The sequence below is a fragment of the Anas acuta genome, chromosome 7, assembly GCF_963932015.1.
Source record: "Anas acuta chromosome 7, bAnaAcu1.1, whole genome shotgun sequence".
NCBI lineage: Eukaryota > Metazoa > Chordata > Aves > Anseriformes > Anatidae > Anas > Anas acuta.
The window spans coordinates 11,295,251-11,321,445 of record NC_088985.1 but is presented as its reverse complement, the minus strand read 5'-3'; the positions used below and the strand labels follow the sequence as shown (position 1 = coordinate 11,321,445).

Sequence of the window (26,195 nt, the reverse complement as noted above, 5' to 3'; positions counted from 1 at the left end):
TCCAAAAATGCATCAAAAACTTCAACTAAAACTTGACAGATGTTTTTGAATCTGCAGGGCTCAACTTGCATGACTTATTCATGATAATCAATGGATCCATAGTACTTTTAGCTGGACTTTAAATGCTTCAGGAATACCATTTCACTGAGAATACTCAGTTTGACTCTGTTTTTGAACGGGGTAATAAGAAAACAAAATGAAAAACATATTTGAAACTTCTTGAAAAAAAAGTCCAAGGCTGCTGCTTTTGTTAAGTAGCTGGAAGCAAAAACCTTCAGTTCTGAGCATGTAATATGCGTGGGGAGAAAACTTGGAAAAGAAACACATCCAGCCAATCTCTTTTGCTACGTACTAATGAGTTTGCATCTCTCTCTAGGATTGGCTCACTTATTGTTATAATTGCTGTCTTTAACAAATGGCCACTTGAAGATGAGGTAGGTTCCTACTGAATGCCATGATAGTATCTATAAATCTAATGTCTTTTAGTCCTTCCTTAATTGGTTTTGAGACATCTTTTTTTCCTACCTAAGTCCATTCCTGAAAGATCTTTTCAAGAAGAGTTTTGAAGGGCTTTTATAAAGATGGTAATCTTGGGCAGACATAATGTAAAGCAAAGGTCTCATTTTCATTTGTTTTTCAAGTATTGAATGTGGCTTTCATCTGTGCCTTAGCTGCATGAGGCTTTGAATATGGTATGAAATCACTTTCCATTTATTCAAAAGCTTTCTCATAGCTGATGAATGCCATACATAATGAAAGACTATATTCATTTATCATCCATAGTAAATCGTTTATCACACAGCAGAGATATATTGGGGGAAAACCTAATCAAAGCTTTTCAGTTTTTCTGCTTGGTTAAATACAAAATAACAGAGAAGTGATTGCTCAGTTAGTTGGTTAAACATTTTGTTTATTAGATGATATTCCAAGACCATTTCTCATGCTTTGTGGTTTATGGATTGAAGTCTTTTAAGGAGAAGAGAACATTTCTTTTTATAATGGTGAGGCATGAACAAGGAAAGGTTGTGATGAATTCCGTCCATCGAATTAAATTTGAAAGATATAGGACAGAACTAAAATATTCCTTTAAAAAGCAAAAGAGAATGCAAAAAATTACAGTTCTGAAGTGCAGTCACTGCCAGGGTTGCTTCTGAAAGCCCCCATTGGACTTGTCCATCTCTACTGATTTTCAGCATTTTCAGATCTTCAACTCATAGTTAGAATTGGCACTAGGGACTCAATTTATGCAGTACAGACTGTAAATTTTCTTATTCCAGCACTAATATAAGGTAACAAAAGTTAAACATTGAAAAAGTGAATTTTTTTAAAATGAGAAATGTTGATTAAGCCAATTCAAATCTTCCTTGTTTTGAAATATTTTTTTCCGGATATTGATTTTTTTTTCTCTTTGGAGTAAAATTAGTTTTTACATCTAAACTTCCATGGTGAAACAAATGTTGCCTGTCCAGAGCTGTCTGTCCTAATCAGAGTTCAGAAGTAATGTAAGCACCGTTTATGTGGAATTAGAAGTCTGTATGAACTTTTGTTGAGTAAGTGTTATCGCTTGTTCACCTCCTAATATTTGATTTTTATAGAACACAGCTGAGAAAAATCAAAATAAAAAAAAAATAATCTGATACTAAGCAATATTTTCTATTTGGTAAAGGAAAACTCTCCTGGGACCATGATGGGGGTGTTTAAGTAAAGGCTGGACGTGGTACTTAGGAACGTGGTTTAGTGGGTAATATTGGTGGTTAGGGAACTGTTGGATCAGATAATTTGGGAGGTTTTTTCCAACCTTAATGATTCTATCATTTAAACAGGCTTAGCATAAGGTGATTGTGACCTTGGCCCTGTTAACATTGATGGCATACTCTTGATTATTCTTTCCAGTCGTGTTCCAAATCTGTTTCATTATGAATACTAGAAGTCAGTGGTTCTCAACACACTACTAAAAATAAAAAATAAAATTGGGGGGTTTTCTAATGTTTTGTTTAGTTTGAATTTCAGATGCAAATGTATCTTTGCTCCTTTCATCTTTCTTTCCTTTCACTGGAATATTGCAAGGGCTAAATATTTGGCAATACTTCAGAAGGATTCCTAGATTTCTTTAACAGATGCATCATTTTTGGCATGTAAATGCTGGTCAGTCTTGGCCACTGGGTCTCTTTATAGTGAATGACTGCCGGAGCAGTCTGTCCGTGGTGCATATTTCTAGCTTTATTTTTTTTTTTTTTTCTTTCAGCACAGTAATGCAGCCCTATCAGATTTGAATTTTTCTCCTACACAATAAACTAGCACTCTGTGTTATTAAGCTAAGAATGGAGCAAGATTTAATTTCTGTTGATTACTGAACAAGCCGGATGATACTTGTGATGTCTATTTTCTAGTCATTCCAGTGTGCTCTGGTTTGATGGTTCCTGAATACAGTCTTACTTAAAGACCAGTGTTCAGCTGGAGGAAGATAAAGGTCTTTAAAACCAGAAATTCTGTTGTTAAAGTATATGATGTATATGACAAATTCTGTTGTATAAAGTATATGATTTAAATCAATGAATTCATCCTAGCTTAATTATAAGTAAACTTTTCATTTGAAGCTACATAGCAAGGTTCGTCACACTTAATAGATGTGGCGGCAGCCAACAGCTGGAGGCTTACATCAGTTAAACTCCATTCAGTGCTGAAGTTAGGCCTGTTTTGTATGGATTTAAGTAATTACATAGATTTGATTGGATAAGCAGCTTGACTAGGTTCTCTGGAAATCCCAGTGCTTTCTACATACGTGACTATAGAAGATTTGAAACGTGACTACATTAAACTTCAAAGCTGTTTTTCATTCTTGAATCTGACCATTGAAACTAAACTACAGTCATTTGCGAAGTTGTCACTTCAAATTAAGTGTTATGAATATTGTGACTTCTATCCAGATATATTTTATGAAAACAAAAGGAAAAAAATATTTCTTAAGAGTTTCATTGTCCTTACTATGAGGGTGGAGATAATTTTCACCCACAGGAAAAGCATGAAGCCTGTGTGTTGGTTTGAGATGCAGCCCTTCTGCCTGTGGATATATTGCAAGTAAATTTGATACCAAGTTTACTTTTATTTACTTCTTTTACATCTGTAATACATTAACCATATCTCTCAGGATACAAAAGCTAACCTAAATTTCAAGTCAATATTATAGTCAAGAAGCACAGTGCAACAATTCTGTTTTGTTTTGGTTTTAATTTTTCATGCAACACCAAATGAAAAAGCTGGTTGTGGGTGACAGGAGAGGGAATGGTTACTGAATTGTTGCCACAGATCTGGACAGTTTGAATGGCTTTGTCAACACCTCTTGCTATTTTTTTTATTTCTTTTTCTGACCTATCCTTTGTGAAAAATGAAGGATAACCATCCAGAGCAGTAGAGAAATGATAATTTGGTAGTTTCTGCATAACCTTGGTTGAGGCATTTAAATCAAATTCATATAACTTCTTTTTAAATGCTAAAAGCCTCATTTAGTTCAATGGTTCCTACAGAGGATTTAGAGAATTCCAATTTTACTAAAGTATCCCCATTTAGCTTCTCTGAAGCTAAAGGAACCTGAAAGACTGGAGTCAACAAATGAGTTGAAAGTTGTATTATCCAAATCTAGGCAATGATATAGGTTTTTGTAGGTTTGACCTTTAAATCTTGATGCATTTGCAACAAGTGCACAATAGTACTTCCCTATTTCAGAGAGGTGCACTGACAATTTCTAGCCTGAAAAATATAATGAATTATACCAATAAGTAAAGACTTTAAAAAGTCTGATTCAATTTCTCTATTGAAGTTAGAGTGTTTCAGCTAGCCTGGTTTTAGGGCGAATGATATAGGAAAACTTTTTCACCCTTCCCTGGCTGCCTTTTCAATATAATTTCCTTTGTGGTTACTTGCTCTACTTACTTTTAACAATTGCAGGATTTTAAAAGAAAATTGACAGAACGGTGATTTTTTTCCCCAAAGTTGATAATGTCCATTCTGTAAGAATTGTACTATTTCTTTACGCAATAAAGAACCTTATTTCTTTTTAAAAAAGGAAAAGGAAAGTCAGATGCATGCCTTAATTTAATCACAACATAGATTGCAAGGTCTTAAAAAAAAATCATAATAAATGTTCAAACCCTGAATATGAAACCTTTATTATATAGAAAGTTTCATCTCTGGGTGGAAGTTATTCTAGATTCTAGAAAAAAAAATCTTTAGAATGCAGTTTGTTACTGCTTATGAAACTGAAGAGTATCTTAGCAGGGAACTGAGTTTGTGTTGCTGCTGTAGGTATGAGAGGAACGAGCATCTTCAATACATAATGCAAATGGAAATCATGTTTAAGAGCACACCATCAGTGATATGGCCTTCAAAAAGGATCCTTCAAATGTACAGTTCTAGTAGCGTGTAAACCGCCTTTCCATCTTTGCTAACGAAAATCACTGAGGAAAAACTGCATTTTTATGATCTATTTTTTTATAATCTAGTTTTACAATCTAGCACTTTGTTTTAGGAAGAGATTAAGCTTTATTAAATTACATATGATGTGATGCTAAATAGATCAAGGGAGGAATTAATGAAGGGCAGTTTCCTCTGTTGCTATGGCAGGCTCTTATAACTGGTTTTGTATCAGGGCTGTCGCCCTTCCTCCTCCTCCTCTTCCCTTCTGCACCTCCTGCCGCTCATGTTACCGAGACCTGACCGCTTGCAGCTCGAGCTCCTGCAGCCCAGTGCCCACCTGCGTTCTCACAACCAAGAAAAGCCATGGCTCTTCCTTTAACAGATTGCCTGTAAGTTACTGCATGAACCTTTTATGAGACAATATTGGAAAGGTCACATTAACTTCAAAAAGTCTTTCCATTGTGAGGCTACAGGAATAAGTTAGCAAAGAGAAAAGTGTGGTCTCTGTCAGCACTGCTCACCATGTCCCCTGTCTGTGGCAATTTGTGGAGAAGTCTGCAATAATGGTTAGCTCACTTTGCGTTACAATATTACTTCTGCTTTGTATTCCACTACAAACACTGTTGGGTGTGAACACCACCTGATAACGGTATTAGCTTTCTGAGGCTTGACACATGGCTATTTCACCTGTTCCTGCATTAGATTAGATTAGAACTGTGATGGACTTTTCTTTGCACCCTGCTGAAGTTGTGTGTTTATTGGTTTGGTGGGGCTGGGTTCTGTGCTTGGGTCCTGGTGGCCCTCTGTGGTGCTGGGGCTGCTCGGGCTGTAGCAGGGCTCATTGCTCCCTGCAGCTGCCTGGGTGCTGTGGTGAGGGAGGTGCTGGTCTCACTTCTCAGGCAGTGGGACACAGGGAGGCAGCCTCAGGAGGTTTTGACTGGATACTAGGAAGAATTTCTTCGTGGAAAAGATGGTTGGGCATTGGGATGGGCTTCCCAGAGAAGTGGTGAAGTCACCATTCCTGGAGGGTATTGAAGAGATGTGTGGATGCACGTGGACATGTGGGATGTGCTTTGGTGGTAGACTTGGTACTGTTAGGTGATGGTTGGACTTGGTGATCTGAAAGGCATTTTCCAGCCTAAACGATTCTGGTTATCTATTCTAGGAAGTACTGTTATAGAAAATAATCAAGTGATCATTGCATTTTTGGGATATAGAAAACCTGGGCTTGAGTCTTTCATGCTTCATTTTCACACCAAAAATGGAATGCACATCTCTTACTTCTCGGGTCAGTGCACAAGCTGCCCTGTCTGACCCTCACTGTTGAGATGACTTTTTTTCTTCCCTGTGAACGAAATCTTTGCCTTACAACAGTTACAATAATAAATACAAATTTCCATTGATTACAGTTAAGGTCATTCTAGCTGAAAGCAGAGAAGCCTATCATTAGCTTACCTGCAGAGCAGAGGACTTATTTTTCATTGTTTATGGCATATTCCAGGCTAAACTCCAGTACAACCCAGTAGCCCATAAAGTGTCATGGCTTGCAATATATCTTTATTGCATAACTGGTGCTCTAACCCAGGATAACGTGTATTGCATTCTCTGTGTGTAAACAAATATTGATCAAAATGTGTAAACCATTGGTATATTTCTTTACAAGGATCGCTGATGCTTCTCTCAGAGAACAAATAAAACATACAGGATATGCTGTTACCTGGCATCTGGTTTTCAGTACAATGGCTGTTAATAGTGTCATGAGAAAGTAATTGATTTTTTGATATTTAAGTGTGAATGTGCTTGAGTAGAGTAGAAAGAAAAAAAAAAGGAAAACAAACCTTACTACCACAATTGAGAAATGTGCTTCTGCATGTGTTTTCACAGAAAGTATGTTGTGGGTGGTTCTGTAAGTGTAACACACAATGAAGCTTGTCTTTGGTGACCTTAAAAATCATCATATTAAAGTATATTAGAAAGTGAAGCATGTGAAGAATATATAATAAAATAATCCTGGCTGAATTTGGTAATTATCATTTAGTCATGTACTGGTTGCAAGATTTTCAGTAGCTACAGATCAGCTTTATCTAGGATTCTCTTTTCATACCTCTTTAATTTAAACATAATAATTTAAATCCTTCTTAAACTTTTGTTGATAATATTGGTCCAGATCTAAGACAGATACAGTTATTTGAGGAGAAAATCAGAGTGAAAAATAGTGAGTTCCCTTTTCATATTTACTTTGCAATTAGTCTTTAATTAATGCTATTTAAAGAGCCTATCACCATGGTCTGCACTTGAGCACGTGCCTAAGTCTGTTCATAGAGCAAAGTGTTATAGAAGATACCTGATTTCTGGTGTTGGATCAGAGCTTACACAATGTTTTCAGCCCTTTGCTATAGGGTCCCACATACGGGTCAGAGCTTGCACTTCACTATGAGCAATGTCTTATGCTAGTTTCATTTTCTTTTATTTTTTAAAGCCATTTCTAATAAGCCCTTGCTTGATATATAAACCACCTCTATTCAATTTTGAAAATAACAAAAATAAATTGTTGTTTTGGCATGTTCATTGAAATGAACAGGTAAGTGAAAATGTTACTTAAGATGCATCCAACTCAGTCAACCATCTGATTACTGTATGCTCCAGTTTCACGCTGTTGGAGATGAGCAGTAGTATGATATAGCCAGGACAGAAGTAATAGCTTGATATGACAGCCAGTCCCCATCATTATCTGCAGATTGCATAACGTAGTTGAGGCAGTGCACAATCCAGTCTACTACCAAGGATGCTCAGTTTTACAAGGCATCAGATGTAAATTTGAGGGACTCTGTGATATATTCTGTTCCAACCCATCGCTCCTACAAACTCAGGAAATGAAAGCCATGGAAACACATCTAACTTAGCACTTGTGTGATACTTTACCAGTTACAGGAGTCTTGCATCAGATTGTTTTCAAGGACACCAACTTTATAGGCCTCTGCAGAATTTGCAGCTGGTAAAATGTAGCCCTTGTGAACAACATTAAAGGGAAAAGAGAATTTTCACAGCTCCAGTTGCTGCTTTTGACAGACAGGAAAAACATTTTTCTAAAGTAAAAGACTGGTGTTTGGCTTGGCTCTTGATACAGTTGGTGGAATTGGAATAGAGACCCCCAAGTTCATTGCCTGCCCTGGCAGCTAATAGGAGCAAAGTTTCTCTCCTTCAGTTCCAGCATGAGCAATTAGTTACCTGGACCATCTGAAAGCTGAAACAAATGGAGCAGATTCTTTCTCAGCTGTGAAGTGAGACAATAAAATACCTGTTTTTTTACATGAGGGGCAGAATGATATGGAAGGACGGCAGCAGAGCTGCTGGCTGAGATGGCCGTGGTGGCTGTCAGACAGGACAGGAAGGGGTGGCTCCTGCTGCTGTAGGGTACTTGTAGCATCACTCTGCCTGGTCCTGCCTGGTGGTAGTCACACACAGCTCTTCCAGGAGTTATTGCTCTGTGACTCTGTCCTTGCCTGTAGCAGCAAAGCTTTCAGTTGTGGAGTTAGGCTAGGTGATGAACCCTGGTATGGCTTGCAGACCAACACTGCAATACGGAGAATTTTAAGTCTGTAATAGGGCAATAGCAAATGAGGTAGGTATAAATGTCCATCCAGAAGTTAACAGAAAATGCTAATGCAGAGAATATCACCATCCTTGAAGGTTGTTCTTAAGCTTTGAGATGAAGTCTACCAAGTTTCCTCAAGAGTGCGAAGGAAAGCTTGTGTTCAATGTGAGACTGCTTATGATATTTTATAATCTGAGTAAAAAAAATAAATAAAAAATGCATGCAACAGTGTATGAGTATATGAAGACTTCTTCAGTTTTTCTGACTAGTGGCCAGTTTTTAACTCAATATGCTGCATTAAGAAAAAATACATATATGTATGTGTGTTTGTGTATATATACCTTCAGAATGTTTTTTCCTTGACTGACAATTTGAGATCACTGCCATGGGATCCAAATTCAGTTTTTTACCAGTCAGTCATTTTATAGATATGCAGGTCCCAATGACAAAGAAGCACTAGGTATCCTTCAGGGAGGTTTTGAAATAATACGTTTTTTAAATCCTTCTCCTACTGTAGATTGTTGGGTCTGATAGGAATTTTTATAACTTATATTTTACTCACAAAGTTGTTGTTTTTAACCCCTAAATCAGTGCTGGTGAGATGCACTTCTCTCTGAAACATTAATTTATTAACCCAAAAGCATTTTAAAAGGCAACTTTTAGAGGAAGCCTGAGTAGAAACACTGTGAAGGAACAGAACTTCTGTTCCTGACATTATCATAGAATTCAAGCTACAGTTGTCAATCCTAATGAAGGTACTGATGTTGATTTGAGCATATTGTTTATATGATGTGCAGGAGCGTTGGGAGATACGTAGTCCCTGTTGCTATCATTTATAATTAAAGTGTCCATCACTTTTCTCTGTTAAACTGCTTAACGAATAAATAATTAAAGGCCCGATTCTGATATGCTTAGCTGAAATGAGAAAGACTGTTCTGAGAACAGTCCAAATGCAGCAAATGGAATTTCTTCAAAGTAAGGATGCAAGATAAATAACAGTATTAGAATATTAGTCAAAGCAATTTCAGGTTTATTGCGGCAGTGAGATATTCTGGTTTATGTGCTTCAAAACTGAATGCCACAGATATCTAAGACTGTTCACTTACAAGCGATGTCCGACATTGTCTATCAAGCCTAAACACATTATCTTTTAAGCACAGTAGGCACTAGTCTTAAAATTAATGGCTGGATAAGTGTTCACTGCATATTCAAACATCCTAAGATGAATGTGTTGTAAATCTCTTGTTTTGTACAGTGTAGAGGCTTTTTAAAGTTTTGTTCTATCTAATGGGCTTAACTTATTTACGAATGTCTGTTTTATTGAGGGTTTTTCTTTGATCATTGAACTGATATTTAATTGAGTTTTAATTTGATATTTAAATAAAGGTTATGCTTAAATGATGTTTTTTTTTTTTTGATAGTTTCTAAAATAACCAAAAAGGATTGAAAAGAATTTCTTTAAAGACAAATGACTTTATGTGGTCCTGTTGTGTTTTAATTATCTTGCTTCTATAATAGTTCAAATAACTATGAATATTGCAAGTCCCTCACAGCATTGACAGGGAAATTTTCAGTTGATTTTGCTACCTTGAAATTAACCTTTTACTATCGCATGCGTATGTTTGTCATTTATCCCCTTTTTCTCAGGTGCAAAGAGGGCTACCAAGGAGTCCGCTGTGACCAATTTTTGCCGAAAACCGACTCAATCTTGTCAGATCCAAGTACGTCAAATGTTTTTCTTATATTTTTATCCCATGCTGGAGGCTGTTCTTGCTATGCGAGATGACCCTTTGCCTATTGTCAAAAAGTATATTAGGGACCACTGCAGTTGCATGCAGGGACCAGTATTGCTTTTGTAGATTACAACATTTAAAAATAAATAAAAACACATCCATCAGTCTCCGTGCTAATAAAACATTCTGTCGCAGCAGAGCAGGCCATCAGGGGACTTGATTTCTTATGATGTGGAATGATGCTGTCAGTGATTAAAGCCAAAACATTCGTGTTTCCTCCCTTTGACTCAAGAACAAGTGAAATTACATAATCTAAAAGGAAAACAAGTATGGGCTGCAAAGTGGTTCCTTCAAAGAAAATAAGTGCATATTTTCTGGAGTTGCAGAGATTATCATCTCTTTGGAAATAGGTGATGTCTTATTTTATCATTCATTACTTTTCCTTCAGTTTACACAAAACCCGTTCACTTCTATGAATGATGTTGTTCTGTATTTGTGAAGTAAAGGTGTGCTTTCCATTTTTAATGTGGTGGGAAAGTAACTTTCTATTACACTGGTCAATATGTGCCAAAATGCCATCTGCGTGTATGTTTTCCTACTCCACTTTTTAAATTATATTGACTATCAAAAAATACTATGCAAGATTAATTCTTTGGAACCAAATCCATTTGCTAATTAATACGGTTCATGTTAAATTTTTAGATGAAGTGACATACAGGAAAGGGTCATATCCATTCTCTTATTTTTGTTCTTATACCTGGAAAATGTAATGTATTCAAGTCTTCTGCTTTTGGGTGCTCTTTAAAATGTCATTTTGGTTGTTTTGTTTCTGTTTTTTGAACAATAATGCTTGTTCTTCAAGTCTTTTTTTGTGCTTTCTGCTTATTTTCTTGTTCTTTTTCATGTGAAAGCCTGTTGCCAAAGATACCTGTTGTTTTGTATTTCTGTATGTTGTATACCCTCCATTCTAGTTTGCCTTGTATTTGTTTTAGCTTTTTGTTTTTGCTTGACCTTTAACTGTAAAGTGCAGAGCCTATAATGAATAGGTATATTTTATCTCTGCCAAGCTGTGTGTGCATGTGTAAACATCGCGGTTGCATATGTGTGAACAAAAAAGGTACTTTGCATCCCAAAAGTTGGGGAAAGGTAACTCAATTAGCAACGGGGCAGGGTGGTACCTTTCTGACATGTTTTAAACATGGAACTCTGGTGGTATCCTCTCTAAGGCAGAGCTGTAGTGTTTCACTGAAACTGATGTTGATGCAGTACAAAGCCCAGAAAAAGATTTCTGTGTTAAGATGCCTCTAACAAGGCCAAAAGCCCTACGGTGTTTACGTGCTGCAAACATTGTTGATTTTTTTTGCAGCATTGTGCTGGTTGGACAGATTTGTTTGTCTGAACTTGGGAGCCACACTGGTTGTTTTCTGACTGTAGTGTTTCCATAAAATTGTTGAGCAGCCTGATTCTGCTCCATAAGCTAAGGTTCTGCTGAAATGTCCTTGTTGACAACTTCTGACTATAATAGGCAATTTAATTGTATTTATTAACACTTGCATTTAGAAATATATTATTTGTTTGATGTTGACGTAGATCTGGTCACACCTGTGGCCCAAGAATGGTCCTTCTGCCAGTATAAATTAAGAAGGTTAATGTGAACCAGGTATTTTCCTAGTCAGTTTTGAAATGTAACTTGTATTTAATTTTCATCTGCATTCAAAGGAGAAAAGGCTTTTGCTCAGGCCTGTTCCTGTGTGTAGGCATAGTGTTAGTACGTATGCACATATACACTTGTTCTAAGCATGACTCTCCTGCAAGGTAGATATTAAAAAAAAATTGTTGCAGCTGAACATTTATAATATCAGCATTTTATTTAAGAGTTAAATCAATAAAGTATTTACCTTTCTTTCCATGAGAAAAAAATGAACATCTCACTGATGGTTAGCACTCGGTAGAGGTCATATTTACTATTTGCTTAACCAGAGGACTGTAAAAAGTATATGACACTATTTTGACACAGTAGTCAAGTGCAACATGACCGTCTCCAAAGCGTCTGGTGTTGCTTTGCAAAAATTTAGTTTTGTAGTTGAATGTGTAGTTTTAGATTAGCAGGAGAACTGCTGAAGGATACTAAAGAGTACATTTGGAGGTGGCTTCAGAAAGAAGTAATTTTTTCAGATGCAAGCCTCAGTTCCAGAAGTTGAACACTCAAATGAGTTCACTTGTGTCGGGACAGCACTCAGCCAACACTGGTGTCACTCAAGTTTTATAAGCAAGTCTAGCTCACTAGTGTTTTGTGGGATTGTTTATGATTCTTGGAAGTAAATATGTTCTGAGCTGCCACTGGTACATCATATAACAATATTTAACTTTTCTGAAGATTGCATACATGAAAGATTGAAGCAATATGTTTTCAATCTTGGTTTCCCTGTGACTGTGCAGGTTACATTTTTAGAGCATTTGCTTGCCATTAAATGGGAAGTGAATCTGAACCACACTCAGAAAATAGTAATATCATCTTAAAATTGTTATTATTAAATCTATTTAGAGGCTTGAGAGTCTTTTTTTTTATAATAACCCTCTAAAACAAACCAAGCTTGTTTTGTGTGGCTTTTGTCTGAGGTTGCATAGGGGCAAATAATATGGTATGGCTCTGCAGTATTTATTTTATTTATTTATTTATTTATTTTTTAATTTTTAAAAACACGAGATAAAGTCCTGCTTCATACCTCACTTTATGCCTATATTAGGCACATCGTAACTTTACATCATGGATACAGATACAAATTATCTAACGTTTAATATGGATTAATGCACATTAAATCATGTTCATTTTTGCTTAATTAACCTGAACAGATATTTAAGATGCTGTTTCTGGGAAATCTCTTGTAAATATTGGTGGGGTTGCAGAATTCCTGAACTGGCATCAGTGATTCAGAGAGTAGCATGGACCTTCTAGCAGTCAGATCCTCACCTGCTACCTACCTTCTTTCAGGTAAAAGTCAGGATCAAAGTAATAGGAAAGCACGTTTAAAACAGAAAGACAGCAATATCAAAATACCCCAAACACAAAATCTTCCAGTGCACCATCAAGCATGGAAATTTCCACAGATGTTAACAGGTTTCCTCTTTGACTTAATTTCTCAACTCTTAACCAGAGTTCTATCTGTAAGAAAAAGAATAAAACATAACTCAAGTCTTTATTTATATATACAAAACTCAGGTTTGTTAATCTTGGGACATGGGAGAAACCTGCTTAAAGCATGGGAGCAGCAGGGACTCTAACAAAATGAATAATGTGCCAAAAAGGAAAAAGGCTGCATGCTGCACGACAGTACAACTCATGCTCACAGTCACTGTCAAGAAGAAGGAATCTGTCAGTCCTAGTTAGGACAAGCCTGCGAATTATTGTTCACTCATCCTCTCCCTCGTGTATGGAGGAAGGACTAACAGGGCAAAAAGGTGAAATAGGACTTGCTGAAAGGAAATGATAAGAATGTATTTGAAACATTGCTTCATCTTTCTCCATTTGAGCTAACTTCTCTCCAAAAGCACAGTTCATGGCAATGGTAGAGCAGTTATATTTTCAACGTTATAAATACAACTTTAAGATGCTTTATAACTTTATATACAAGTCATTTTTCAGGCATGTGTAGTCCTGTGTGTATCTATAGGATTGGAAACTTGTATACAGCATAAATTGTACAAATGTACTTATGTACTGTCCTTTATAGTGTTCTCGAGTAGACCTGCCTGGACCAATGAGTCTTGAAAGGTAAGTTGTATCTAGGCTGCAGATATTCCATTTGATCAATTTTTATATTGAGGCAAAGTGCTGCCTTCAAAGCTTTAACTTCTCTGTGCATCTACTCCAAAGTGGTGAAGAAAGCAGCTGAGAATGGGTATGTCATATAGCATTGTGTGTTTTTTTTTCTTTTGTTTTTACCAAATTCAGTTGAACTTAGCCTTCAACTATTCTATCCCTAACACAGCACTGCAAGCTATTTCCCATAGGGGAATTAAAAAAAAAAAAAAAAAAAAAAAAAGTGTTTTAGTTTTATGAAGTGCAATATTAATTTTGTATTAGACATATTGACATTTGAGTTGTCCTATATGTCCTATATGACCAGAAAGGCTTAAGTGAAGAGGGATCCCCTATCAAAGATCAGGAATGCTATTCAATCCTATTTCAAAATAAATGCATTATTTTATAAAAATAGAAAAATAAGATGGAAGGTTATGAGTAGCTAAGCTATGCTCCTGCTGTTGTGTTTGGCCCCATCATGTGATTACTTCCACAGGCTGATTACACTTCATTTTTACCACTTGTGACCAGTGTGAACTAGCCACTAGAGACAGTTTTTGTATCACCCCTGCTCTGAAGGTTTCATATTCCAGTCAGAATTTATTCACAGCCAGAACTTGTCCTTTATGTTTTTTGTTAAATGTGCGCCTTGTTTCAATATTGATACCTTTATCCATCAGTTTCCACAAACAGTCGCATTATGCTTTGGGTCTGTCAGTCTGGCTTTTTCAAATGTCAGAAGTCTTGTTTCTATAGAGTTAGCTTTAGCCTGTGGTCGTATAATACTTGAACCTCTGCCAGCATGACACAAATCATGTTTCTTTTTGAATCTCATCAAAGACAAACCTGCAATCTCCATGTCTGGAATTTGCAATTATTCATTCTTAGATTACTTCTTTATGTAGCTAAAGATCAAAATCCCTCTCCCAGAAGACTCTGGGGCTGTAAATAAGCAAAACAAGTCCAGATAGTTTAAAAATAAAATACGTTTTTCCAGAAACATCTTTAAAGCCTCAAAACCCCAAACCTCTCCGTGCCACCCACTCTCCCTCAGCCCCATCTTAATTACTCTTTTATGCTATGTAGTGATACAATTGCTATTTTTTTGCCTAGATTAGTTTTGCATTTCTTTGGCATGTCTAAGTGGGAAGTGTCTGAGCATAAGCATATATATGCCCATGTTTTCAGCCCATCAGTCCAACTCACTGCCCTGGGTTATTTTACTTAAGAGGCTTTCTGTGAGCACAGGCTTGGCTTTAGGAAGAGGTCTCTGCCTAGAAACAGTAGCAGTTATGTTAGTCTTAAGGCCTTATGCTTCAATCTGAGCTTAGCTGCCTTTTTTTTCCTTCCAGTTTTGTATTTGTAAGATCATAGGATAACTTAGGTTAAAAGAGAAATCTGGAGTTCTCTGGAGAGCTCAGGAAACTCAGCCTCCTGCCTTAAGCAGAGCTAGCTTTGAAGGTCCTGGTAACTGCACTGGACCCCACGAAGGCAGGCTGCAAAGGGACTGTTACTAAATAGAGGACAGTTGCAAAATATTTATAGAATTTCTTCATCTTGTCAAGTCACTTGGATAAACATGATACGTGAAACTTTTGAGTCTCTTAATGAATGATTAATTTTCTAGAACCTGAATAGTTTATTTAACCTTTCTGATTTTGCCAACATTCTTCTTTTTTACTTTTTTTTTTTCTTTCTAGAAACATAAGATAAAATAAGATTTTTCTGTTGGAAAAAATACAAAGGTTCTCTGTAGGTAGGGGCAGTTATGAATGGAAGACAGAAGATGTGAGGACTGACTAGCCAGAGGTGAATTTGGTGGAGGGCAAGTCCTTCTAAAGCAAGTTTAATATTGGGCTAGTTTAACCCCAGAGGGACCTTTGTAAATGTGTATCTAAACCTGAATTGTATCTTAGCGTTGTCTCAAAAAAAAAAAAAAAAAAAAAAGTATATATATATATATATATAATAGTTTTTAAGACTTTCTACAAAACTTATTATAGAGGAATTGTTATCCCTTTATTGAGATTAAGACTTCTGTGTTAAAAAAAAAATAAATTCTCATGGAGGTAGCAGCTGCAGACCAACTTTATTTTGTAACAATAGCTGTTGTCTGCACTCTTACTAATGGAATTGCAAAGAAGTGATACATCAACTGCATGTTCACAATAAAACTCATTAATGTTACTATGGCATACTATGCTTTTAAAAAACAAATAATCAAAAGGTGATATTTTATTGCCTTGTAAAATTTGATTTTAAGAGCTATTTGATGACAATGGCCAGGTGAATTCCTTGAAAGTGACAAGTCAGTGTAAGATCTGTCAGAGCCTATCAAGTGTGTATGACATTTCTTTTAACTATGTTTTCTTTTTTAAGGTTACATAAACAGAGTTCCTCAGTTTAAGTGTCTTACAAATCAACCTATATTAGTATTGATGCATTAAAAACTGAAAGAAAGGAAGGAATTGGCTTTATAGAAATAGCAATAAAGGAAAAGAGCAACACAGTCACTTAAGATTTGATGATTCTTTCTATAGACAAGAAAAGATGCATCACGTAGAAACATGGTTTAGGGAGTATGAAACCCTAGCAAAGTAAAATCAGAAGGAAAAGATACACTGGAGCAAAGGAGGGACATGCTATTCCTCCTCTTTTATCAAGTGTAGGTGGAGATCTCAGGATGCATGCTGCAGAAAATGATGTTTTCAGATTGAGTTGCATTGAAACCATACAATTTTATTGTGTGTAAATAGTATCAATCTCCCTGTTTTTTTTTTTTTGTTTTGTTTTTGGTTTTTTTTGCTTTAAAGTAGGAACTTCAGCTTTATTCTGCAGAACAAGAATGAAATGCTCAAAAATAGAGGTGCAACATTAACAACACATTAGTAAAATGATTTGCCATTGATTAATGGAAACACAAAGGCATTCTTGGTCAGAACATACCAAAAAGTTAAAGCCCAAGAGAAATTAAATAAAATCACAAATTTGCTACTAATGCAGTAGGCAAAGAAAATCACACACAAAAATCATTATCAGTTCTGAGAATGTGTTTCATAATATCTCAAAACCCAAATTAAAATGGAGAAGAAACAACTGGAATTAATATTTGTTTCTATGGATAACTAAACAGTGACTTATACAGAATGTGCAATACAGATGTTATTTAGTTATTTTATTATCACTTTTATAGAATAGATTTTAAAAATGTAGTTTTGATATTGCTCAACCCTGGATGATGATGTTTTTGGTGGTGGTGGTGTTTTTTCTCAGAAAGATTCAAGGGGGTTATGTATGAATTCAGTTTCAGATGAATTGTTAACCTTTACCAATTTCATAGCTTTGTTTATTCAGTTTTAGCTAAAATAACATTAAAATAAGAAATCACAGAGCTTTGTTTGGAAAAATAGAAAAACTCAGTCTGAACTTGGCCAATACAATTTCATTAGTTTTAAACAAACAACAATTCTTTATTCATCTGTTGTCCTGGAAGGCAAGATGTTGGCATCTGGTTACTCAACATTGTTTTATTTTCAAAACTTTTAATCTACAGAAATCATAGCTAATATTAAAGCATGTCTGTCTTTGCCATGTCTTTTTACACCGTAAGTGATCTGTAATTCAGCTCATGAAAACCGCATGTCAGTAGAAATATGTGAAGAGAAAGTGATCGGTGACAGGTAGATGCCATATGCAAAAGAAAAAGCAGAACAAGAAAGGGGAAAAAAAAAAAGAAAAACTTAGTTTTCTACTACTTTTTTAAAAACTGTCTCTATGTGAAATGATGATAATGAAACTGAAAAATCCTATTATTAGAGCACAGAATAAATCCCAAGGAAGACAGAGAATGAAAATATCAAGCAATGCAAATCCCAAACAAAAAGTTTTAATCACTGTATTTTCCTGTAAGCCATAGATGACAGAAATCAAGAAGGAAATTACAGGCACCCCATGTAGAGGAATTTGAAGGCTCCTTTTCCAAATTACCATTCATCTGTGAAATCTGGGACTTGCATCTAGCTAAAGAATATCTAGGTCTGCATGTAGTGTTTTTTGCATGTGTATTTTAAGGAAATTTACCATGTGATGGCAGCAACAGTAGACTATGGCTTGTTATACAACAGTCAGAGCAGATGGCTGTGAATAGAGGTTACCGTCTTATATAAAGGACAGAGTTGTGAATCGCGGGAGCTGGCGAGCCTGCTCTTCCATGAGCACCGGGTTCATCTTGGTGCGTGAATGAGAGGCGGTGCAGCACATTTGCTAAAGCACCTTCTGAAGCGATGAGACTCTGAAACTTCTCCTACCTGCTGTTCTTACAAACATGTTATGATTCCCTTGACTGTCCCATGTCTGGAGAACCATAAGTATAAATTTAGCACAAAGTGCATGTTCTGGGAAACTCAGGAACCATCTCATTTAGCCTGTTGGTCTGAATAGCTAGCTTTTCTGGCTTGTGTGCTTTCCATACCAAAGCCACAATACTATTGGTTTCAATCTCACATTATTTCAAAAACACTTCTCTGAGTTTTGCCTGGACACAGGACACAACTGATCATTTGACTTGAGATCCCATTTATAGTCCTTCTACAGAGGAAAATTCAGCAGTGCAGCAGCCATAGTTCTTCATGCTCAAAGAGAAAAGTATGAACAAAGATAGGTCATTGCAAGATGGCACACAGAAATACTGCACAAAACATGCCAGTGATTAAACTGAAAAGCATTCATTTCATTGGGTTCTGTCTTTATGAATTAGCTACTCAGCTGTCTAAATAGCATTTTGCTTTAGCAATGCTGTTTCACTTTATCTCAGTGATTTAGTCACACTTCCGATTTTTAAAGATTCAGGATTAATTGAGATGGTTTATATTTCATAAAGATGTCCTAGCCTGTTGCGGGAGCTAGTAAAAACACATGGAGAAAAGAGATGGATTTCTCTTATTGGCAACTAATCTCATGCCTCTGAATTAACCTGTGTTAAATCTAAGTTTGAACTGAGCATTTTGCCTTCTTCTATGAGTGTTCTATGTTAAAATGATTCTAGTAAAGAAAGCAGTACTGAATATGCAGATAAACCACAAAGTTATGGGGTGGCTGGTATTGCAATCTGGCCTGGCTGCAATACGGTTATACCATACTGTGTCAGTGTCAACAATAAGCAGCAGGAGAAGCTCTGCCCTGATTCTTACAGGCACAAAGCTGAAGATCAGTCCAACACATGCTAACTACTGTGAGAGTAAAAGCATTAAGGGGCTCCTTAGCATCTTAGCATCTCCAAGAGGATTTGTGCTGTGTGTCCTGATCTACTTCCCAAATCAAAACTAATGCTTTGTAAGTGTCTCTGTGCTCCAAACTCAACTTCACTCTTTGCATTACGTCTGTACTCTGCTGTGAGGATGCTTATTAAGGCAATTATTGTTAGACTTTGCACTTCACTTGGAGCTTCTATCAGTGTTCAGTCAGCTCATTTGAACAATCTCAGCTCATTAAGGAAAACCTGGAATAAGTGTATCGTGCAATATTAATGCAATAAGTGCTCTGTGTTGCTGTGAATGCTTTATGCTTTGAGGGTAGCATGTATATATTTATTTTTCTAGGATGATGGTAATCTTACTGAAAACATTAGGGGTCATCACTATTTTGAGTTTGATTACCACATTGAGGTAGTTACCTTTTTCTTTTTTTTATGAAGAAAGATAGTTCTGAGGTTCATGAAGGCATTTGTAGGCTGATTTTCTGAGGGCTTCTATAGCAATCATAGTTGGCAAGAGGACATACAACAGTGATGCTGACTACAGTCTTACTGTGCAAAACCAGCAGATTATGAAACTATTATTCCATGGATCAGAAAGATCAAAAAGGTAAAATCTTGATCTTGTTAAAACTGATAAATATTTTATTTAGTTCTTTGAGGTTATGTCATTGTATTCTGACTTCCATGTATGACTGCTTTTTTGCTATCATTTTTTGTATTGACCAGTAAGAGTTTGAAATTGCCAACTATGAGGATATGTCCCTGTATTCATTTCCTTCAGTGATAAACTTGATCATGGAAATGATTTCTTAAAGACAAAAACAGATCAGTGCTCTCCCTGGAGAAAAGCAAAGAGCAGATTGTAACAGGCAGTGGGGGATTTGATTCCTTTCCAACCTTTTCACAGAGCTCTGTGCTCACAGACTCCTGACTCTGCTCTCACTGCCAGTACCAGCTTGCTGTAGGGAAAAAAGTCCAACTGCTTGCTGCCATCATAAGTCACAGGTTAAGAACAGACCTGGGAGACAAAAAAAATAAATTCTCATTTCTTCCATGAGTAGCAGCTTTGATAGTCTACCTCTGAACGGTCTTAAAATAGAACTGAACCACTGAATAACTGAATATAATAGCCAGATACTGCCTGCCATTGTCCATTTGATTATTTTCAAGTAGTTCTGCCCTCTGTTCTTGTTTCCCTCTCCCTCCCATTCTTCCTGTTTTGGAATCTCAGCTAGGTTATCATCATCAAAAAGGAAAGACTTGAGTGTACTACATGTTCTGCTGTTGAAGATGCATGTTCTCTCTCTTGTCCTATTTGGCTAAATTTTCTACTCTCTAGTTTCTTCCTTTTTTTTTTTTTCCTTCTCTCCTCCTAACTTATACTCTGATGCATCTGCTTATTTCCTTCCCTGATTAAAGGACTTTTTTCCCTTCGGCATCTGAATTGCATTTCTGTTAGTGACTCTTCACTATCTGCTAATCCCTGCTCCCATTCAGTGGTTGCTGTGTGTTCATGCTGTGACTTCCTTGCACATCCCTACTGCCAGTGGCCTTCACTCCCCCTGTGAAACCAAGGCTCAGCTCCTTGCACTGCTTGATCTGTTTCCCGTCTTCCAGATGAATGTCTAGATCAAAGACAGCTTTTCATGCACAGTCTGCTCAGTCTCATTTAGGCTTCCCTTTCTTCCATATATGTCATTTGTACTTCTGCTGTGTAATAGAATAAAAAATATATAATTTATAGTTTAATGTCCAAAACATTATTTGCACTTTTACATTGAGCATATGCCCATATTCCACTTTCTTATTTAAGGAGTTGACTCCAATTATCTCTAAAGATACAGGAAGAGGTTAATACCTGATGCTTATCATGAGAAAATATCCACTGTGTGGGCTGTTTGTGAAAGGCAGTGTCTAAATTTAATGTTTATTTATTTATTTAATTTATAAAACCAACTTCTACTTGAAAAAAGGTTGCATTTGCAGTATTAAAGCTTTTTTATGTGCCTCAACAGTATTTTTACAGGGAAAGCTTTTTCAGCTTCAGTAAAAATAAAAAGTTTTGCTTTGATACAGAATAAGGGACCCCAAACTAGCAGAGAATGGAATATTCACCTGTAACAGGTGAAACACAGGTTCAATCCTTGTTCCGCTTGACTTGATTCTCCTCTCTTCAGACGAATGCCTAAATCACACCATAGAAAAGTGAGTGGGTCAGTGTCTTGTCATTTTTATTTTATTTTAATTTAATTTAATTTTATTTTATTTTGTTTTATTTTGTTTTATTTTATTTTATTTTATTTTATTTTTTTTGGAAGGAAAAGATTAGGCTTTTTCTACAGTTTCCCAACCATCTCTAGTGATGAGCTGTTAGACCTAAAGTCCGTGTTACATTAAAACACACATTTTTACAGTACTGCACTACCCTAGAGATGCTACAGGATAATTTTGCCTTAGCGCTCAGCAATATTGTAAATGATGCGAGAGTTTATAAAACATATGATACTGACCAAGGTCTTGATCCTGCAAAAAACTATATGCGTGCTTATTGTTTCTCACATAAAAAATACTAAACACATTTGTAGCATCCAAATTACTTACATTTAATCTGTGGTTTACCTCACAGAATTTGCAATTTGTTTGATAGATGATCTGTTGAATTTTAATTCTCTTGATTTAATGAGTCCTTCTTAAAAGACTTTTGCTATGAAGCTCAATGGCTCTGGGGTAGGAATCTGGCACCTGCTGGTGGAGGAACTCCAGCTGAATGGCTCTGGCTGCAGCCGACAGACAAGTCAGGACATGGACAGGTAGTGTCATTTGGAAGGAATTGCTGGTCTCTGGAAAGACTTATAAATATGTATATACATCTTACTAACTTTTAGTCTTATACATTTTAGTTACTGTGTAGGCTTTAAGTATTCCAGTCTGTGTTAGTTTTCTGTGAAAGTTTTTTTCTTCTATTAATAACATTAATTTGCTGTTTCTATCAGTTTTAAGCAACCCTTTTGGTTAAGTTTTATTCAGAGTTCAGTAAAAGAAGGCTTAAATGCTTTAAAAGCCTTAAGATTTTTTTTCCCTATCTTTATACTTTTTGAGAAAAGATGACTTGTTATGGAAGAAATTGTGAAATCTTAAGCCATCTTTGTAAATGTCTGAACAGTTCCAAGTGAAACAGCTTCTTACCAGTGCAGTGTTCCCATTCTCAGAAAAAATTATTATTCATTTTATAGGCACTGGAAGCACAATAACTGAAAAATTAAGTCAAACTGTTCAGTATAATTGTAGCAAATGTCTTAATATATACAAGGTGGTGGGACAATTTGACTATGTATTTAACGCAAAGCTAACCAAGATTTTTTTTTTCTTTTCATTTTTTAGTTTAGGCCAGAATATACCATTAGAATAATCTAGAATTTTACTTATTACAGATCAAAGATTATGTCCAATTCTGTAATAATCTTATAAATTTTGCTAGAACATTTAAAAACAGATGGCAGGTTAAATTAGTCTTTTGTTCAGGTTATGTCTATTTAGCAAGTTACTGCAAGTTCTGGTGTAGGTTTAGAGTGCAATTAATTATTCTAGGATAACCACTTGCTTGTGTGCTGGGTCCTTGCAGATGCACTGAGGCAAGTCTCCTACCGCACCTTTATAATGTGGCTATTCACTGGAACTTGCTCAGCCTGGCAAATGACAGTGTTCTCATAGCTTGGTGATGAAAGGAATTACCTGAAACTACTCTGGGTTCTACCATGCTACTACATGGAGCAAGGACAGCTGCCTGAATGGGCTCAGTGAGATAGTGAGGTGGCAGTTTTGGACCAAGCATCTGCTCTCCATGTACCTGCTGCTGTTCCAGTCTGTACATAATCTACCTACTGTGACAGATGACTGCAGTCTTGTTCTTCTGAAGTAGCAAGAATTTAAGCTTTTCCAGTAGGAGCATTCAGGAGGGTTACCTTAGCAGTCACTTAGCAGTTTACTTTAAAAGAGAGAATATGAATCCTTGAACTTAGAGAGATGCTAAGGCTACTACTTGGGTTTGTAAGAAAATAAAAACTTGTTCTTTAATCAAATATGTAAGGTCATTCCAAGTGTCCAAGGACCATCAAAAAAAGTCTGTGTAATATAAGATGAAGTCTGTCTGTCCGTACTGCACTTTGCAGTGTGATGCAGCAGTGCAAACTGACTTTTCCTTGTGGCCCAAGACATGAGCTGAAAGTTCCTGATGCAGCCCACGTCAGCTCTTCGGAGATGTCTTGTTAGACCCTGGTTGCTCAGTTTATTTATTCTCTGTTCAAACTAAACAATGAATTGACTGTTTATTAAATAGATAGAAGGGACAGTAAGTCAGGCAGAAAGCTGGTAAATGGACAATAGCAAATATTTTCAGAAAGACCAGCATTTTTTGACCTTTCATGTGTTTCCACAGAGGGTAAAAAAGAAATTGGTGGCTTGCTGTAAATCTCATCAGTTTTTCATTCCTTGTAGCTGTGGAATTTGCAGTCATCAGTAATTCCAAATTGGATGCCTGTTGAGCTGAGCATATCAGGGCTTTTGTACAGTTCTGTAGAAATAATCTACATGTTTGTTTTCAGAATTTATTCCTTAAAGACAATACTACATGAAAAATGGAAAACCATTAGCTGACAATTATGTGTCACAGTGTCATACAAGTAGAACTTTCAGAATTTGGACTCTGTTTATAAACCAATATTTGCTCTTGATTTTTAATCTATTTTTTAATTCTTACAAATCAGTATTTTCCTGTTCATTCCAAAATATAAAAAATAAAAAATAGGATGCATGGCATATTCATAATATTTGATAACTCGTTTCTGTGACAAGAGGACAATGCTACTACATGAGTTTGTAGGCAAAAGAATAACAAGTTGGATCCAGTTGTGATGACGATAAGGACTCTGACACTTTCTTAAATACCAGAAACTATAATATTTGTTGCTAAATGTAGAGATGGATCTCTACGACTTCTTCTGCAACTTCTTCAGGAGCCAGGGGAGATTGTGGAAGTCCATTTCAGTTGGATCTCATATTTTGAACATTCCGTGCCTTTGAAGGTACATTCGGAATAATCCATTTCTCCCTCCAGGACTTCTGCTTTACTCAGCCCTTCATCAGGAGCCTTTTTTCCAGAATCTGTTGTGAAGCAGCATAGACTTTGTGGTCTTCCATACCACCCTAGAAATATCTGAGTTGGGATCTCTAAGTCCCCAAAGTAATTAATGGGGGAGATGCAATCTCTTACTCCACCACAGGCTAATTACAATATGGCAAATTAGGTAAAAGCCAAATTTATTTGTTGTAAGGTGACATGTAGAGGTTCTCTTGACTGTTTAAGAAGCTTCAATATGTCAATCTGAGGAAGACTCGTCAGACTGCAATCTGTGGAATCCGTTGTTGCGTAAGTTGAGAGACTTGATGAAATGAATTCCAAATGAGCTTTTGCTCCCAGAATTAGGCCTGGGAAGGATGCTGTATATTTTAACTTCCCAGCTGAGTTTGTATTGAAAATGAGAATTACTTAAGCTTAAACTGAAACTGACAGTTACTAAAACGAAAGTGAGAATTACTTAAACCTCAGCATGAGAGTTAGTGAAATTTAGACTGGTCCACAAGATTAACCTTCCCTTCCTTTTCAGTCCTGGCTGTGGATCAAATGGAATAGAATAACTGGGCTCCAAAGCTTTCCCCATCTTGATCTTTCATATGTAAATGCTCCTCATAACATTTAGTATGTATGTGTTGACATAAAGCAAAATGTTTTAACACCTAACAGCACATCCTTACAATGTGCGTTGCTTTTGACAATGCTGTCTTTCATCAGCTGACAAATTGCCTGCTAGAGCTGCAGTCCTTACCATTACTCCACTGGAATTACTCCAAGGATTCTCTACTTGCATTAGTCTGTGTATCATCTGCACATTTTTCACTGGAACAATTTTTGTGTTTTACTTCTCCGCATAAATGGATCAGCTTTGGGGAGAAAATTAAACTTGGATAACTTGAAATCTTTTGCTTAATATCATAATGCTGAAAACCATCTGAAATTGATTGGTAAAAGAGATTTTGAATAAGTTTTAACGAGTGGTAGGAAGTGCACATGGAAAATTTATAGTACATGCCTTCTGTCCCATCTGCTGTGGGCTTTTGCTTTTTTTTAATAATCAGTTTCTTGTTACAATATAATACAATACTGTCCTTAAACCAAAGTTTAGGGAGAAAAATATGAAAATAATTCACAGTACGATATCCTTCAGTGCCTACAAATATTAAAGCTGACAAGTAGTTTGGTGAGCAGGATGGCAGATGGTCCGTGTCTGAGCAGAAAAAAGAGCATCAGCAAAGGAAATATATTGCCAGGCATAATAGTGAAGTTTACAAAGCAGAAAAGGTAGCTAGGCATTACTTAGATTCTTCAGAAGGAGGGAAGTAGAAAAAATAAGAGATTAGAGAAGGAATTCATGATGACCATCTAAGCAAATCTTTTTTTTAATTCTTTATGCATGTTCCCTTACCAGCAGATTATAATATACGGGGCGGGTGTATATAAAAGTTAAGAAGTAGGAGCTTGGCTCAGAAAAGATGAATCAAATCGTCGGCAATACTAGGCAAGTACTACAATTTAAACCACGTAAGAGACCAGAGCAGTAGGAGTGGAAGGCCAAGAGGAGCAGATGGGAAGCTGTTCTCAAGGTGGTGGATGCTCAGCCTCCAGCCCTGCAGAGCCCTGGCTGCCAACACCACCCTGTGCCCAAGGTCAGGACCTGGCTTCTGCATCAGGCTGATTGCAGAAGTGGGGCTTTGGGTATTTATGAAAGATTTCTCTGAGTGTCTTAAACTGCTGAACATAAAAAGCTAAAGAGAAAGGAAAGTTAGAAGAGACACAGCTGCTTTGATCAATGCAGAAGGAACATTGCTCCCCGTGTTCTGACCACAGGGTGCCTGGACATAGATCTGCTAGTCTGTGGTGCGTGTTCTATTCAAAATGCTATTGACCCCAGGAACTGTTCATGAGAACTGCGTACAGACATCTTTGACTTTTGGTATAGGTTTACAATCATGACTTCAATTCAGAGCTCTTCTGTGTGCCATTGTTTTATTTCAGTGATTTTGATTGATAAAGACTGAAAAAGAATGTCATAAAATTGTCAAGTTTGAACAGGGAATAGTCTGGTTCTTTATTTGGTCTCTTGTTCACGAAAAAGGCATACACAGAATTTTTATTGTTTTCATTTGTACAGACAAGTATTTACAACAGGAAAAGATGCAGAAACTCCATGTCAGAATAAGTGATGTGACTATGAAATAAGCAGTGTGTGCCCAGCACAGCAATTAATGTGCAGACAAGATGCAGTCACTTTGTGAGCAAAGTGG

At 36.5% G+C, this 26,195-nt stretch overlaps 1 protein-coding gene across 7 annotated transcripts in view; it reads left to right on the top strand.

The window, feature by feature from the left end:
• The window catches only part of NRG3 (neuregulin 3), a 396,301-nt gene that overhangs the window by 281,948 nt on the left and 88,158 nt on the right, over nt 1-26,195 (top strand). For all 7 annotated transcript variants that reach the window (XM_068688036.1, XM_068688037.1, XM_068688035.1 and 4 more), the window contains exon 3: nt 9,656-9,729. In XM_068688036.1, coding sequence (XP_068544137.1) covers nt 9,656-9,729 — 74 coding nt within the window. The remainder of the gene's footprint in view (nt 1-9,655; nt 9,730-26,195) is intronic.